General features: G+C 57.9%; 1 protein-coding gene across 1 annotated transcript in view; it reads right to left on the bottom strand.

Moving 5' to 3' along the window:
• Window positions 1-14,389, bottom strand: part of TNS3 (tensin 3) — a 169,598-nt gene that overhangs the window by 91,663 nt on the left and 63,546 nt on the right. Inside the window, exons 9-11 of the mRNA XM_047095317.1 lie at window positions 10,104-10,216; window positions 9,757-9,817; window positions 8,919-8,994 (exon numbers count right to left, since the gene is read on the bottom strand). Coding sequence (XP_046951273.1) covers window positions 8,919-8,994; window positions 9,757-9,817; window positions 10,104-10,216 — 250 coding nt within the window. The remainder of the gene's footprint in view (window positions 1-8,918; window positions 8,995-9,756; window positions 9,818-10,103; window positions 10,217-14,389) is intronic.

The following is a 14,389-nucleotide window of genomic DNA, read 5'->3' on the forward strand; positions in this document are numbered from 1 at the left end:
CCCCTGCCTTCAGATTTTAGAATACGCATGTCTGAAACAATTCAAAGCGTAGCAGCCTGGACTCCGTACAAAAGGGGGAAGGACATCCGTCCACCACAGCCTGTCCCCAAAGCCGCAGGGGAGCACACGGGTGTGACACGAACGTCACGACCCACCAGGAACTCTTGGGTCGGGGGAAGGAAGGCGCTCAGGTGGCGTGTGGATTTCTCTGGCGGCACAGCGGCTGTTCAAGCAGTGACCCCCCGTCTCCATCCCGAGGATGATCAGCTCTCACGACACATCCATACAACACGTGAGCCCAAACGCACGTACTGGCCTGACGCTATCAGAGGCTGCAAGCTTCTAGAGGGAGGGGGCCCCGGGAGACGGGTCTGAGCGCTTGGAGCCTTCCTTGTCTTGACGAGACGATCTGGAAACCGTCGCCCGGCGTAAAACCCACCTGTGCCCTTGAGCGGTCGGCGCCCGGGCCTCGGTCCCCCCGCACCGCACACCGTGTGTGCAGTGGCGGTCCCGTCCGCGACAGAATTCCGAATCACACATGTCATGGATCCGTCTGGTGGGCAAGGAGCCGGTAAGCTGACGTCCCTGCTTAACACTTGGGCTGCATGGATGTGTTTTTAATTCAAACTCTCCATCAACAAGAGAATGGTGCCTTGGACCAGGGGCTCAAAGCTTGAGGACGCAGCCCCGGGAGCGCCTGTGCCCAGGTCAGAGGCCAGCCGGCAGGTGTCCCCCTCCTCTGCCTGCCGCCAGCCCTTGTCTGAGGCAGCTCCTACTCGGAGCCACCTCCCACGAAACATCCCAGCGCCCACCAGCTTAGTACAAACAGCAGAAGAAACAGGACCCTTGACACTCCCCACCAGGAAACAGAGTCCCCCAACTGCAACTCACTTTGCTGGTGGTCCCAGTGATGGCCGTCCAGATAGGCTCAGAGGACAAGCTACAACCTCACACTTGAAAGACTGAAAACCGTGATCTCTAACCCTGGTAAGTCTGAACACCCACATCATCCAGTGCCAACACGAACCACAATTTCGAAATGCCGTAATTCGTGTCCACACCCATGGAAAGGTCAGCAGGTGCTGCCTACGATCGAAAGCACAGCCGTGGAGCTAGGACCGCGGGAAGGATCAAGCCCCAGCCTGGGTCTGGGAGGTGGCCCGCACAGTCAGGGAGGAAGGTGTGCGCACAGAAGTCACAAGGAACACAGAGGCAGGCACAGTGGGAAGTGTGTGGGAACTGCCTGCCGGAGGAGCAAAGTCCACAGAGGGAGCTGAGGACATGCACAGAAGTGTCCCCAGTGGGAGGGAGTAAAGGACAGTGCTGGGTGTCCGCAGCAGCTCCCGGAGCAGGCGTCCCCTCTGTTTAGAAGTTGGGTCACAGGAGCAAGGTCGCGGAGACCCGCAGTCACTAGAACACAATGTGAGTGGCCACAGGGTTTGCACAAGCGGAGACAGCAAGACCAGGCACGCCGGACGGGAAAGTGTTTACAAGCCCATCAAGGCCCTGGGCCGCGGCCAGGATCCCACTGAGTCCGCACCCACGCGAATTCCTCAGCGAGGTTACATAACGGCCTGGCTGTGCTCACGGAGCTCTGGCCTCCTCCTCGAGGACCTGAGGCCCTGCCCTTCGGAAGGGGTGGACTTGAGAGATGGGAGGGTCAGGTGTGCAGAGGGAGGGCGAGGGGATGGGCGGGCAGTGCTCAGGCGGTCAGACTGCTCCCTCGGCCTCACCAGGACCAGGGCCGAGCTGCGCCCTCCCCAGCGCTTTCCCGGCCCGTCAGAGCCGATGTGGCCTGACTTCCCGCAAACGCAGCCCCCGATGTCTTGCTAACAGGTCTCGGGTGAGGAAAGGGGCAAATCTATCTGGGCACACTTACCAGATCAAGGAGGGGAAAACCCAGAGGGCGAGATGCCTTCAGGAAGATGATGACTGAGGACAGTGAGCCAGCCCTGGGAACTCCTCCCACCTTCGAGGGCAGGGAGGTGGGCTCAGTGAACACCAGACCGAGAGCCAAACCTGCTACAGCTGTTGGTGGTGAACCCGTAAGCGCCCTCCCTGCTCCTCAGCATACTGAGTCACGGCTGTCGCCCAGTTCTTGAGTGGAAATGAAAATGCCTTCGTGAGGGAAGCCCTGTAACTCAATCCCCCCAGGCAGGCGACCTGGGGCTTCTCCAGGCTCCCATGGCAAGAGGCAGGAGCAGGGGTGGCTCGCACCGCCCTGGAGACGCTCCACCAACCTCAGGGAAGTTTCTGTAGCATCTTTCTCCCGTGATGATCCCCGAGGTCAATTTCGGGTGGAACCAGAAGGCCTGGGGCTCCAAGCTACCGCACAACGTGCACCCACAGATGACGACCTCCAGGCCAGCCGGCGCCTCTCCCGTGACACCCCCGGGATGCTCTCCCCCCGCCGGACCCTCACGTGTCCCTCCATTGAACAAGTCACCCGCCTGCTCGTTGCACTCAAAACGGGGATGTAACTCTCGGAAGTGCGGTCTGCCTGTGACTGCCTTTCCTGTCCTCCGGGCTACGTGCGCTGCCGCGAATGCCTGAGGTGACCCATCGTCACCAGCGGTTCTTGATTTCACTGCTAATCTCGCTGGGATAGGGCTGCGAACGAACACAGGTGTCATGGGCTGGGTTGTGTCTGCCCCCCCCACAAATTCACATGTCGAGGCCTAACCCCCAGGACCTCAGAACAGGCCTGTGTTTGGAGACAGGATTCTTCAAGAGGAGATTACGGTCAACAAGGTCACCAGGACAGGCCCTGGTCCACTGCCTGGTGTCTTGTAAGAAGAGGAGATCTGGGGCGCCTGGGGGGCTCTATTGGTTGAGCAACCAACTCTTGGTTTCGGCTCAGGTCATGATCTCACTGTTTGTGAGATCAAGCCCCACATCGGGCTCTGCACTGACAGTGTGGAGCCTGCTTGGGATTCTTTCTCTCTCTCTCTCTCCTGCTCCCTCACTCTCGCTCTCTCTCAAAATAAAGAAACTTTAAAAAAAAAAACAAAAAAAGAGGGGATCAGGAGAAGGACAGCACAGAGGGACAACCACACTGGGACACAGGGAGGAATCAGCCATCCATACACCCAGGAGAGGCCTCGGGAGGGACCATCCCAGACATGCCTGGATCTCAGACATCTAGCCTCCAGCGCCAAGAGAGAAGAAATGTGTGCAGTTTACGCCCCTGGTCTATGGAGCTTAGTTAAAGCCAGCTGGGGGGGTGCCAGGGAGGGCTCAGTCAGTTAAGTATCTGAGTCTTGATTTCGATTCAGGTCATGATCTCATGGTTTGGGAGTTTGAGCCCCGCATCTGGCTCTGTGCTGACAACATAGAGCCTGCTTGGGATTCTCTCTCTCCCTCTCTCTGCCTCTTCCCTACCTGTGTGCACTCTCTCTCTCTCTCTCTCTCTCTCTCTCTCTCTCAAAATAAATAGACACATTTTAAAAAGAAGAAAACGAAATGAGACCCTCTCTTACACTCGTGTTTCTGAGTTGCGTCGATTATTCCTTCCTGTACTCACTTGTTTATTAAATACTTGCTTGGGATTCTCGGTCTCTCTCTCAGCCCCTCCCGTTTGTTCTCTCTCTCTCTCTCTCTCTCTCTCTCTCTCTCTCAAAAATAAATAAATAAAAACTTAAAAAGAAAAATAGGCCAGCTGGGAAACTAACCCAAGAGGTTCAGATCCTATGTTACTGGGAGACAGATTCCTGAACTGAACGTCTCAGGACTCACTTCCGTGAACGGCACAGAGAAAAGTCACCCCGTGTGATGGAAAAATACCCCTTCCCAGCTGGAGCCCCCGCACCCTCCTTATATCTGGTAACGCTGCAGAGAGCAAGTGCAGAGGGCACAGAACTGAATTGTAAACACAGGAAACATCAATCAAGTAACGGTACTGACAGTGAAGTCCTAAAATTACCCTGCGGCAGGAATGCACAGAGGTGGGGGAGAGGCCGCGTCAGGGCACAAGCATCTCCCGGGAAAGCAGCTGGGACACCTTCGCAGGCTCTTCTCATGGGAACACAAGCTCGTAGACAGGGGCCAACAGGAGACCAAACACTCACCCCGGGAGAGCCCCAGAGCGCCCAATCCGCACACTCCCTTCTGCCTCGGTGCGGGTGCCCCTGGGGCTGCCAGGGCCCATCCAGTCGCCGTCCCCGCTCCTGAAGGCTGGCAGCCCCAGGCACAGGCTCACGAGGCGGCCTGTGGTGGAGACCTGGCTGGCCAGCGTGCTCTGGCCTCTAGCCTCAGGCGTGGGCCCAGCAGCCACCCTCACTGGCTCACAGCAAAGCTGAGCCATTACTCTTGACAAGCACGATGACCAGCTGTGCACAGACAGGACTAGCACCTGGCCCCGCACCATCCAGCATGGGACACAGAGGCGTCTCAGGTGGCAGATCACAGATCACGGCCTAAAGGGGGCAGCTCAGACACCCCACCTCTGATGGATAAGACCCGAGGAAAGGGGCGTCTGGTCACCAGCAGAAGGAAGCCTCTCAGGGGACAAATGATCGAGGGGGCAGGAAACCCCTCGGAGCCCCCCGCCCTCCCTGCAGGAGGGTGCTCAGCTGTTGCAGAGCAACGCCGCATGTGGACAGGGTCACAGGACGTGGAGCACGGCTCTGGGGACGCACAGCGGCTGTGGGCTCAGGAGGTGCACGGGCAGCTCAGGACTGGGTGAGATGCGGGGCAAGTTCGCACTCGGCATCCAGGGGACACGTGGGCAGGCTCCCAGAAACCAGCACGATGGGCGCTGGAGGCTGGTGGACACGGGCCGGGGCGGGGATGGACCTGGGGGCCCAGCACGTTGCAGAAGGGAGCAAGGGGCAGTGTGGACCTGCAGGGAGAGGCGGGGAAGACAAGGCGCGATCAAGACGGGGGTGGGGGGAGTTTGATGGACGGTCAGGAGCAGAGGGGGCTTCAGGCCAGGAGCCGAGGGAAGAGAAACCTCTGGCCGGGACCGAGGAACTTGCAGAGACAACTAGACGGGGAGGGTCTCCAGGTCTTGGCCAGAGGCCAGGGGGCTGGGTGGGAGGGGACCCAGAGAGATCCAGAAGGCCGGGCAGGCAGGAGACCCCAGCACAGCCCTGTCCCCTCCCCGAGGCCCCCTTCTCGGCGGGAGCTCCAGGCCTCGAGGTGAAGTGGGGTGGGACAAATGGGGGCCCAGCCAGGCCCCTTCCCCTGCGCTCCTGGGGTTGGCCCCACTCCCCACCCACATCCGGCCCCCTCGAGTCCCCAGCACAGGGTTCTTGCTGCCACGCGTCTTCTCGTGGACCCACCACTCGACCCACACCTGTCTGTGCTCCCCCACTTCGTGACACCGTGGTAGGTCTCGCTTCACAGATCCCCAAGGACCGTGAGCATCGGCCGCACAGCCCCCTCCTGACGGCCCAGCTGCCAGCCCAGTCTGGCCTCATCCACCCGGGGACCCGGGGGCCCCCACACCCACATCTGTGCCTCCGAACACCTCTGCTCTGCCCCAGCAGCTCACAAGTGCGAGCTGGGAACGAAATAGCCACAGAAGTGCCCCCTGATCGCTTTTTCGGACTTCCCGCCATAGCAAAGGAGGCCCAAGGAAGAGCCAGACGCCGCAGTGAGCCCCCTGCAGCCACTGGATCAGATCATGAGTACACCTGAGAACCATGTGGGCCAGTGCACGCGGTGACAGGCACCTGTCACGCAGCCGTAGGCACCCAGAGGCACCCTCCATGTGAATGCAGCACAGGTAGAAGCGTGCCCAACACACAGGACGGCTTCCGGCCGGAGGGACGTCACGTGGGCAAGCTCGCCGTGTGACCCGCCAGCTCTAGGCACCCGAACATCGGCCGGGCCTCCCGCCCCCGCCAGCTCCCCTCCCGACCTGCCTCCCGGACCCCAAGTGCCAGACCGGACCCCTCCCACAGCCTCCCACGCTACCTCTCAGCCGCATTCCAGCTGACCCGCTCCTGAGGTTACCTTGGGCCTCCAGGGGTGGGACAGACACAGGCACGTGGCCAGGGCCCGCGGGGTTTCTGGGGTGAAGGCCGTGGAGCCAGCCATCCTAACTCACCTGACCCCCTCACCCCGTGGAGGTCCTCACTTAGCAGAAGGGGCCTTCGAGCTCATGGAGGCGGGCCTCCGAGGCCACCCGGACCCTGCAGGCCGAAGCGCTGGTGGGAGCCCAGACACGGGGCCCAAAGCCAGTCCTGGGGACGTGGCCAGTACCCACGTGCGGCCGTTCGGTGCAGCCCCGCTTCCCACCGAGGCAGGGTCCTGACCCCTCTGTCCTCCCTGCTGCTCACACTTGCGCTGACAAGGGTGACCCTCCAGGGTGAGTGGCATGTTCTCGGGTGGCTGAGAAGAGCTTCGGGAACACCAGCTGTCCCGCAAGAAAACTGCAAGCCTCCAAGCCCACACAATCTGGCAGCAACTGACTGTCACCCAGACATCGGGACACACCCAGCAAGCCTCTGGCGCCTCGAGGCCTGGGGACCCCGTGCCCTTGCCACGTGCCTGCACCCGAGTCAGACCACCCTTCCGCCCGCCCACCCGCCCGCCCGCCTTACCCACCGTGGCCCGTCCTGGGATCCGTCTCCCACAGAAGGTCCACGGCCCCACCAGCCTCCTCCGGGACGAAGATGTCACCCTGTCACTCCCTTCCTTCCTGTGCTAGGGCCCCACACAGAGACCCAGAAAGCTCAAAACATTCAAAACAGGACAGTTGCGTAAATAAATTCCTGGTAAGGAAGGAAGGAAGGAGGGAGGGGACGGGGAAGGGTGTGGAAGGGGGGAGGAGAAGAGAAGGAAAGGAGGGAGGAGGCGGGGATGAGGGACCCAGGCCGCCGGCCAGGCCTCCACCACTGCCTCACAAAGACCCCGCAGCCACCAGCCCACAATCAGGTGGGAGGGAGGCCCCCGCGTTTGAGAGTCATCTTCCACACCTCAGGGCTTTGGCCACCTCCCTCGGGTCCCCACAAGGGGACTTAGCTGCTGACCACAGGGAGCACCCATCCCAGGGACAGGGCCTCCAGAGGCCTCTGCCTTGCCTAGGAGTAGTGACTTAGGGATCTGGGTGCACGTCCTTAACAGCGTCCCCGCTAGCCTCTCCTGGCCTCCTCATCCCCGGCCTCTTTTTTAAAGCTGGAACATCAGACCGGTGCACGGAGCGGGCAGATAGAAGCCACAGCCATGTGCAGCCCTGGGAGGGGGTGGGGTCCAGAACATAGCAGGTGCTTCCTCACTGCTCTGCCCGATGGCCAACAATCAGGAGGTCCTAGAAGACACACCCTCCCCTCTCCCCCTCGGTCTCCCCACCAGAGGGAAAAGGCTGGGAGTTGCTCTCAGAACACTCTAGAAGAGAAGCCTTTCCTCCCCGGGGACGGTGCAACACAGTGGCCCACCCGACACCTCAGTTCTGTGGCCTATGGAATGAGGACACCAGCCTCTTTCACAGCGAGGTCCCCAGGGACAGGGGACAAGCTGTGACGTGCACCTGAGGAGAACTCTCTCAGGGACACAGCAATGTAACATCGGTGCCCAGGGCACCTACGTTTGTGACCCCCCTGACCTGACTTGCATGAGAATTCAGGATGGGTCAACCACTGAGAAAGGGTTTTAAGACCTTTTAGGGGCGCCTGGGTGGCTTAGTCACTTGAGCATGTGACTCCTGATTTTGGCTTAGGTCATGATCCAGGGTCATGGGATTGAAACCCACATCAGGCTCTGTGCTGAATGGAGCCTGCTTAAAATTCTCTTCTTCTCTCTCTCCCTGTCTCTCCCCCGCTTGCACACACGTATGCATGCTCTCTCTCTCTCTCTCTAAGATAAATAAAAACTGAAAAAAAAAAAAAGATAAATAAAAACTGAAAAAAAAATCCAAAGGTTTAAGGGAAATTGATAAGAATCCTCAAAAACTTGGAATGAGCCATTTCCAATCTGGTCACAGGTGCTCCCAGGCCCTGGAGACACTCAAGCAAATCAATTCAGTGTACGTGGGAAGCCATACTGCCTCAAGGTTTCAAGGGAAATTTCTCTAAAATTCATTAGACGGAAGATTCTTTCTACATTCAAGACAGAGAAAAGGCAAAAATGTAGCAGCTAATCTCATCCCAGAACCAGTACATACAGGAATCAAACTCATCCAGAGGAACTGCTGGTTAGGACATCAGCCAAGCTGTGATTCGCTAGCTGGACTGCACACGGGGGCCTCTGAGGATGCCTGAGATCGCACATCACAGCCGAGACCAGGGACCCTCGGAAGGGCAGTGGCCAGGACTCGCATTTCAGAGAAAATACTGCTAAGCGGTTCTCACCATTTGCTCTGTCCCTTCTACTAAAATAGCTCTAGGGGTGCCTGGGCGGCTCAGTCAGTTAATTGTCCAACTCCTGATTTCAGCTCAGGTCATGATCTTGTGGTTCATGGGTTCGAGCCCCGCATCGGGCTCCACGCTGACAGCTCAGAGCCTGGAGCCTGCTTCGGATGCTGTGTCTCCCTCTCTCTCTGCCCCTCCCCTGCTCATACTCTGTCTTTCTCATTACTTGGAAATGCAACTTTACAAAAAGGAGAAACATTGGATTGATAGCAGCTACTTTTTGGGTGGGAGAAAAAGAAAGGTTGGGAAGGCTGGGGGGCTCAGTCGGTTAAGAATCCAACTTCAGCTCAAGTCACGATCTCATGGTTCGTGAGTTTGAGCCCCGCATCGGGCTCGGTGCTGACAGCTCAGAGCCTGGAGCCTGCTTCAGATTCCGTGTCTCCCTCTCTCTCTCTGCCCCTACCCACGCACGCTCTGTCTCTCTCAAAAGTAAATAAACATTAGAACAATTTTAAACCAAATAAAACAGCTTCACTCAGACAACAAGCCAGCTGCCCCAAAGTAAAGGCCACCCTTCACTCCTCGAGGCGCTGACCAGGAGGGGGACACACCGCGTGCACTCACCATGATGTCCCCCTTCAGCAGCTGGGCCGGCTCGATGGCGATGTGGACCCTGCCTTGGTTTCCCGGGCCGATGTTGCTTGGGGATAAACAAGGTAGAGCTTAATGCAACCTCAGGACTTAACAGAAACGCTGTGTGAGAAAAGCGACTTCGTAACGCAAACTCAGAGATGACGCGAAACATCCCACCAGGCTCCGGGATCCAAGTCGAGCGCATCATGGCCAGGCTGCCACCCACGTGTGGGTCCACGGTCAGTCCAGACACAGGACGGCAGCTCGTTCTGAGCGGTGGCAGCACCATGAGGCCACATCTTACCTGACGCCCTTTATACTAACGCTCATAAAACATCTAGGGGCGCCTGGTGGAGGGGGGTCTCAGCTGGTTAAGCGTCGGACTTCGGCTCAGGTCATGATCTCACAGTTTGTGGGTTCGAGCCCCGCGTCCAGCTCGGTGCGGACAGCTCAGAGCCTGGAGCCGGCTTCGGGTTCTGTGTCTCCCTCTCTGTCCCTCCCCTGCTCTCGCTCTGTCTCTCCCTCCCTCTCTGCCCCTCCCCCACTTGCACTCTCTCCCTCTCAAAAATAAGCAATAAGAAAATTAAATTTAATTTAATTTAAAAAATAAAACGCATGGGGGAGAGAAAAGCACGGGACTCTGGTATGGCTACTTCCATCCAGTTTGGGGCCTGCCCACCCTCCAGGCCCCGCGTCCACACCCCTCTCTGGAGCCAACCATGCACCTGCCTTGACTGCTGGCCAGGCACTCCCGGCTGGACGCCCCCACCCCTTCCCGCAGGACAGGCAGCTCGGCAAGGCCCATCTCCTACGAAGGCGGCACACTTACTATATCCCCGATGTGTACACGGGCTGCATGGCCTGGTAGAGCTTCAGAAAGGGTCGGCACGCTGGAAGAGAGGCGGAATCATCTATAGACACAGGAGTGTGGCCAACAGCAAAAGAGAGACAAGGTGGCCACGGGCTGTGCCCGAGCTTCAGAAGCAGCGCTGGTATAAGGTCACCGGGGTCCCTGGGGAGAGGAGCCCCCCTCACTGGCTTTCTCCAGCCGGTGACCAGGACGCCCGGGGCCCGGATCCCATGTGAGCCTCTCCGTGGGAGAAAGGGGGGCCTGTCAAGTGCAGGGTCTGGGACGGGCCAGCAGACCTCGAGACCCCGCTGGGAGCGGACACTCACCTCCGCCCGTGTCAAAGTTGGGAGTGCCGTGCAGGATGACAAAATGCAGGAACAGTGGCGAGGTGTTCATTTTCACCGTCCCCGACAGGAGCCCGCTGAGGAACTGAACATACCTGCAAAGCGACGGCGGCTTAGGGCCCCTGCAGCAGGGGCCTAACCCCAAGCCGGACGTTTCCTGGGGTTCTGGGAGGGGCCCCAGCCCCCACTGCTCACAGCAAGGGGGGCCGCAGCATCCAGGTGTGACCCTGGGGAGCACAGCCTGGGCACGCAGCCCCATCGGGATCCCTGGACACCCCACATTGCGGGCAGCCTCTCCGTCTGTCCCCCAGCCCAGAGCCACGCGGGGCCAGGCCACAGGGCTGTTACAGTCCCCCCCACCCTGGGGGAGGAGAGGCTCTGTAAGCACCTCACACTTCTAACAGGGTCCCTCTGCCCTCACCTTCCACCCCACGCAAAGACCCTGGACGGGCCCCCTGCCCGTCAGAGGGGTCAGAGCGCCCATCACCAAGCAGGCGTGGGTTCTCATATCATGAAGGTTTAGCGGGGGATGTACAATAAGCATGTCTGTGACCACAAACGCCATTAAGGAACAACGAATCCCATCCACCCCCACCCCTGCACATCACTCCACTCCTAAGACAAGCACATGTGGCAAATGTCACTCGTGTAAAGTATCTGGACAGAGTGGAGCCTGCACCCGTGTCCCTCCCCCCAACTGTGACAATCACAAGTCTGTGGCTCCTGCTTTTCGAAGGCAAGCCCCAGCTCAGCACGGGACCCTCGGCTCTGCGCGCCCAGCCCCAGCCCGAGACCCCGACCCAGGCAGGTCAGGACGGCAGCCAGAGATGGCTGGTCACCCCTTCCGGTCTCCAGGGCCGCAGGCGGCTGACTGGCAGCAGATCCCAAATGTGCAGCCGGGCCGGTGGCCCCGCGTGTGCCCACTACCGTGTGCCTGCGTGCTGGCCGGTCCACGCACAGTGCTGGCCCCAGGGGCTCCTCACGGGTGCTGGGCGCACACATCACTCAGACCCCCTCTCTACGCTTTGATTTACTCCAGCGTGCACGCAGGGAGGGGTAAGAAAACCTTGTATGGTACAACACGTGTCGAATCTCTATGAAGTTCTCTTTGGGGTGGCCTCGTCCTGCTGTCCCCCAAAGTGTCAGCACAAGCGCGAATGCCCCGGGACGACAACCACGTGCACTGCAAGCCTGCTCGGCAGCTGTGGCCGGGGTCGGCGGCCGAGCCAGCGGAGGCTGCACACGGGGGACAGGTAGCCAGGCCACGTTCCACAGGTCTACGTCTGTACGCAGCCACCCAGAAGCCCCCGTCGGCACCAAAGACCAGAAAATCGGTCCACGGGTGGACAGGAGACACAAAAGAAAATGAAAGGGCTTCCTGATCAGTTCCTCCAGCAGACCGCGGGCAGGACTGGTCCCAGCCGTGGTGTTCACCGCGGCAAAGGCAGGAAGGAGCGCAAGGGCCCCAGCCGCCTGCCCGACTCTCGAAGCGCACAGCTTGCAAACCCCGTTCCACACAGCTCCACCGTCTCCCACCACCTCCTCCTGCTTTCGAGGGAAGAAACTCCCTGGGAGGTCGTTTTCCCGCATCATTTCTGTGCAGAAGGTGCAGACATGGCGCGTGTACGGGCAGGAGACACACACACGTCACTCGTGTGCCAAAGCAGCTTGAGATCTGCCGATATTCGCCACGTTGCTTAACCAGCTGCCAAAGAGGGAATTTACGGCTGGGGTTCCCTTGAATCTCAAACACGTGATCTGCACTTGGGTAAGCCACAGGAGGGCATGGGGGGGGGCCACCCTGGCTCCGAGCAGGGGACACCTGATGGCCGCAGCGGGTACGCTCCCCAAGGAGAGAGGATGGGCACCCGGTCCCTTTGCACCCATCCGCCTCCCGTACAAATGCTCTTTCAGACACACAGGCGTTGTGTCAATACTACAGAAACGTCAGAGCCAAATGAAGCTATACTGGGGTGTGTCTGGCTCTCAGACACACCTACGAATCTTAAATTTCTGCAGGCCAGACATCGGGGCTCTGATCCCTTCACCAGACTGCAGGCCAGACATCGGGGCTCTGGCCCCTTCACCATGCAGGGTCGGACACAGGAAGGACCCCACCAGGGGCCTCCTTGGGACCCCTCCTGCCCCGCGCCCCTGGGAAGGTCCGCTGGCCCCGTCGTCCCTCCCTGATGGAGTCTGGACACATGTGCCGCTGTCTCGACCCCCTCCCAGGAAGAAGAGTGCAGAGGAGAAGGGGCACAGAAACCCTCATCGTTCACTCGTCACATGCACAGCGTTGATGACAAGCTAAGACTGCAGAAATGGTATTTTAAATTATTTATCAGAGCAAAAAGAATGCCGCGTTCATCAGCAACCCCGGGGCTTCAGCAAGGGGCTCCTCAGCATCAGCTAGAAGCCGACCGCTCTGTGGCTTTTGAGGGTAAGGAACAGGGGCGCCCGGGGTGGCTCAGTCGGCTCAGCTCATGATCTCACGGTTCGTGAGTTCGAGCCCCGTGTCGGGCTCTGTACTGACAGTGTGGAGCCTGCTTGGGATTCTCTCTCTCCCTCTCTCTCTTTCTGCTCCTCCCCTGCTCACTCTCTCTCTGTCTCTCTGTCTCACTCTCTCAAAATAAATAAATAAATATAAAAAAATAAGAGTAATGAACAGAGTGGCAGAGAATGGACCCCCATCAAACAGGGTCCCGCCTTGGAGCTCATCACGAAGTATTAATTAAGCGAAAGCTTGGAGGTGGCTTGCTGTTGAGGCCCCAACAAACCCCCACAAACCCCCAGCAAACTAATTAAGTCACTCACCACGAGACCCACTTTGAAACGGTTTCTCAAACGCAGTCCTGACATAGGCCACGACGTCCCCCCTCGGGGTGGCCGGGACCACAGGGAGGGGGTCGTCGGAGCCTCTGTCACACAGATGTGTCTGTCCTGGGCTCTTGGGCCTCAAAGTGCTTCCAGGCGTACTGTATGCACGCACTCAGTCACCTACCCACTTGAGAACATCTCCCAAGGCGGGAGCTGGGTAGAGAACATCCCTCTAGCCTGTGGGTGCAGGAAGATTCACCTGGGAATGCAGAATGGAGCCCACACGACCATTACGCAACGTCAACACTACAGCTTTCAGCGCACGCCGACAGGAAGTACACGTGGCAGGCGTGGGTTTGCGAAAGTGAGAGGGCTTTCCTCCATTTTCCACACTCTTGCACTGCTATTAAACAGCTACAGTAAAAGGGCGCCTGCATGGTTCAGCTGGCTAAGCGTCCGACTTTGGCTCAGGCCATGATCTCACGGTCCGCGAGTTCGAGCCCCGTGTCGGGCTCTGTGTTGACAGCTCGGAGCCTGGAACCTGCTTTGGAATCTGTGCCTCCCTCTCTATTTGCCCCTCCCCTGCTCGTGCTCTGTTTCTGTCTCTCGAAAATGAATAAATGTTTAAAAAAAATTTTTTTAAAAGCTACAGTAAATCCTAAGAGCAAAAAGAAGAAAATAAGGCAAACATTCTTCCTTGGTGGGTGCTGAGCATTTTGAGTGGATAGAAATACAAACCATATGATGGTGTCAACAGATGCAGAAAAAACACTGGACAGAATACAACATTGGTTTATGATAAAAAGTCTCAACAAAGTGGGTATACAAGGAGCACGCCTCCACATAACAAAGGCCATGCATGACAAGCCCGCAGCAAACGTCGTACCCAATGCTGAGAAGCTGACAGCTTTTTCTCCAAGATCAGGAACAAGACAGGGATGCCCACCCTTGCTACTTTTATTCAACATAGTGTTGAAGTCCTAGCCACAGCAATCAGACAAGAAAAAGAAATGAGAGGCATCCAAATCAGAAAGATTTAAAACTGTCATGGTTTGTGGGTGACATGATATTATACATAGAAAACCCTAATCCTCCCTTCAAAAATTGTTATGACTAATAAATGAATTTGGTAAAGTTGTTGGGGCGCCTGGGGGGCTCAGTCGGTTAAGCATCTGACTTCGGCTCAGGTCATGATCTCACGGTTTGTGAGTTCAAGCCCCACATTGGGCTCTGTGCTGGCAGATTGAGCCTGGAACCTGCTTCGGATTCTATGTCTCCCCCTCTCTCTGCCCCTCCCCTGCTCATGCTCTCTCTCTCTCTCTCTCTCTCTCTCTCTCTTTCTTGAAAACAAATAAACAGTAAAAAAAATTTTTTTTAATTTTGTAAAGTTGAAGCATACAAAATTAACATACATCAATAGGTTGCATTTCTAGACAGCTAAGAATGTACTA

The sequence above is a fragment of the Lynx rufus genome, unplaced genomic scaffold, assembly GCF_022079265.1.
Source record: "Lynx rufus isolate CCGP_SWC_20201006 ecotype Redwood Valley unplaced genomic scaffold, mLynRuf1.p SCAF_4, whole genome shotgun sequence".
Taxonomy (NCBI): domain Eukaryota; kingdom Metazoa; phylum Chordata; class Mammalia; order Carnivora; family Felidae; genus Lynx; species Lynx rufus.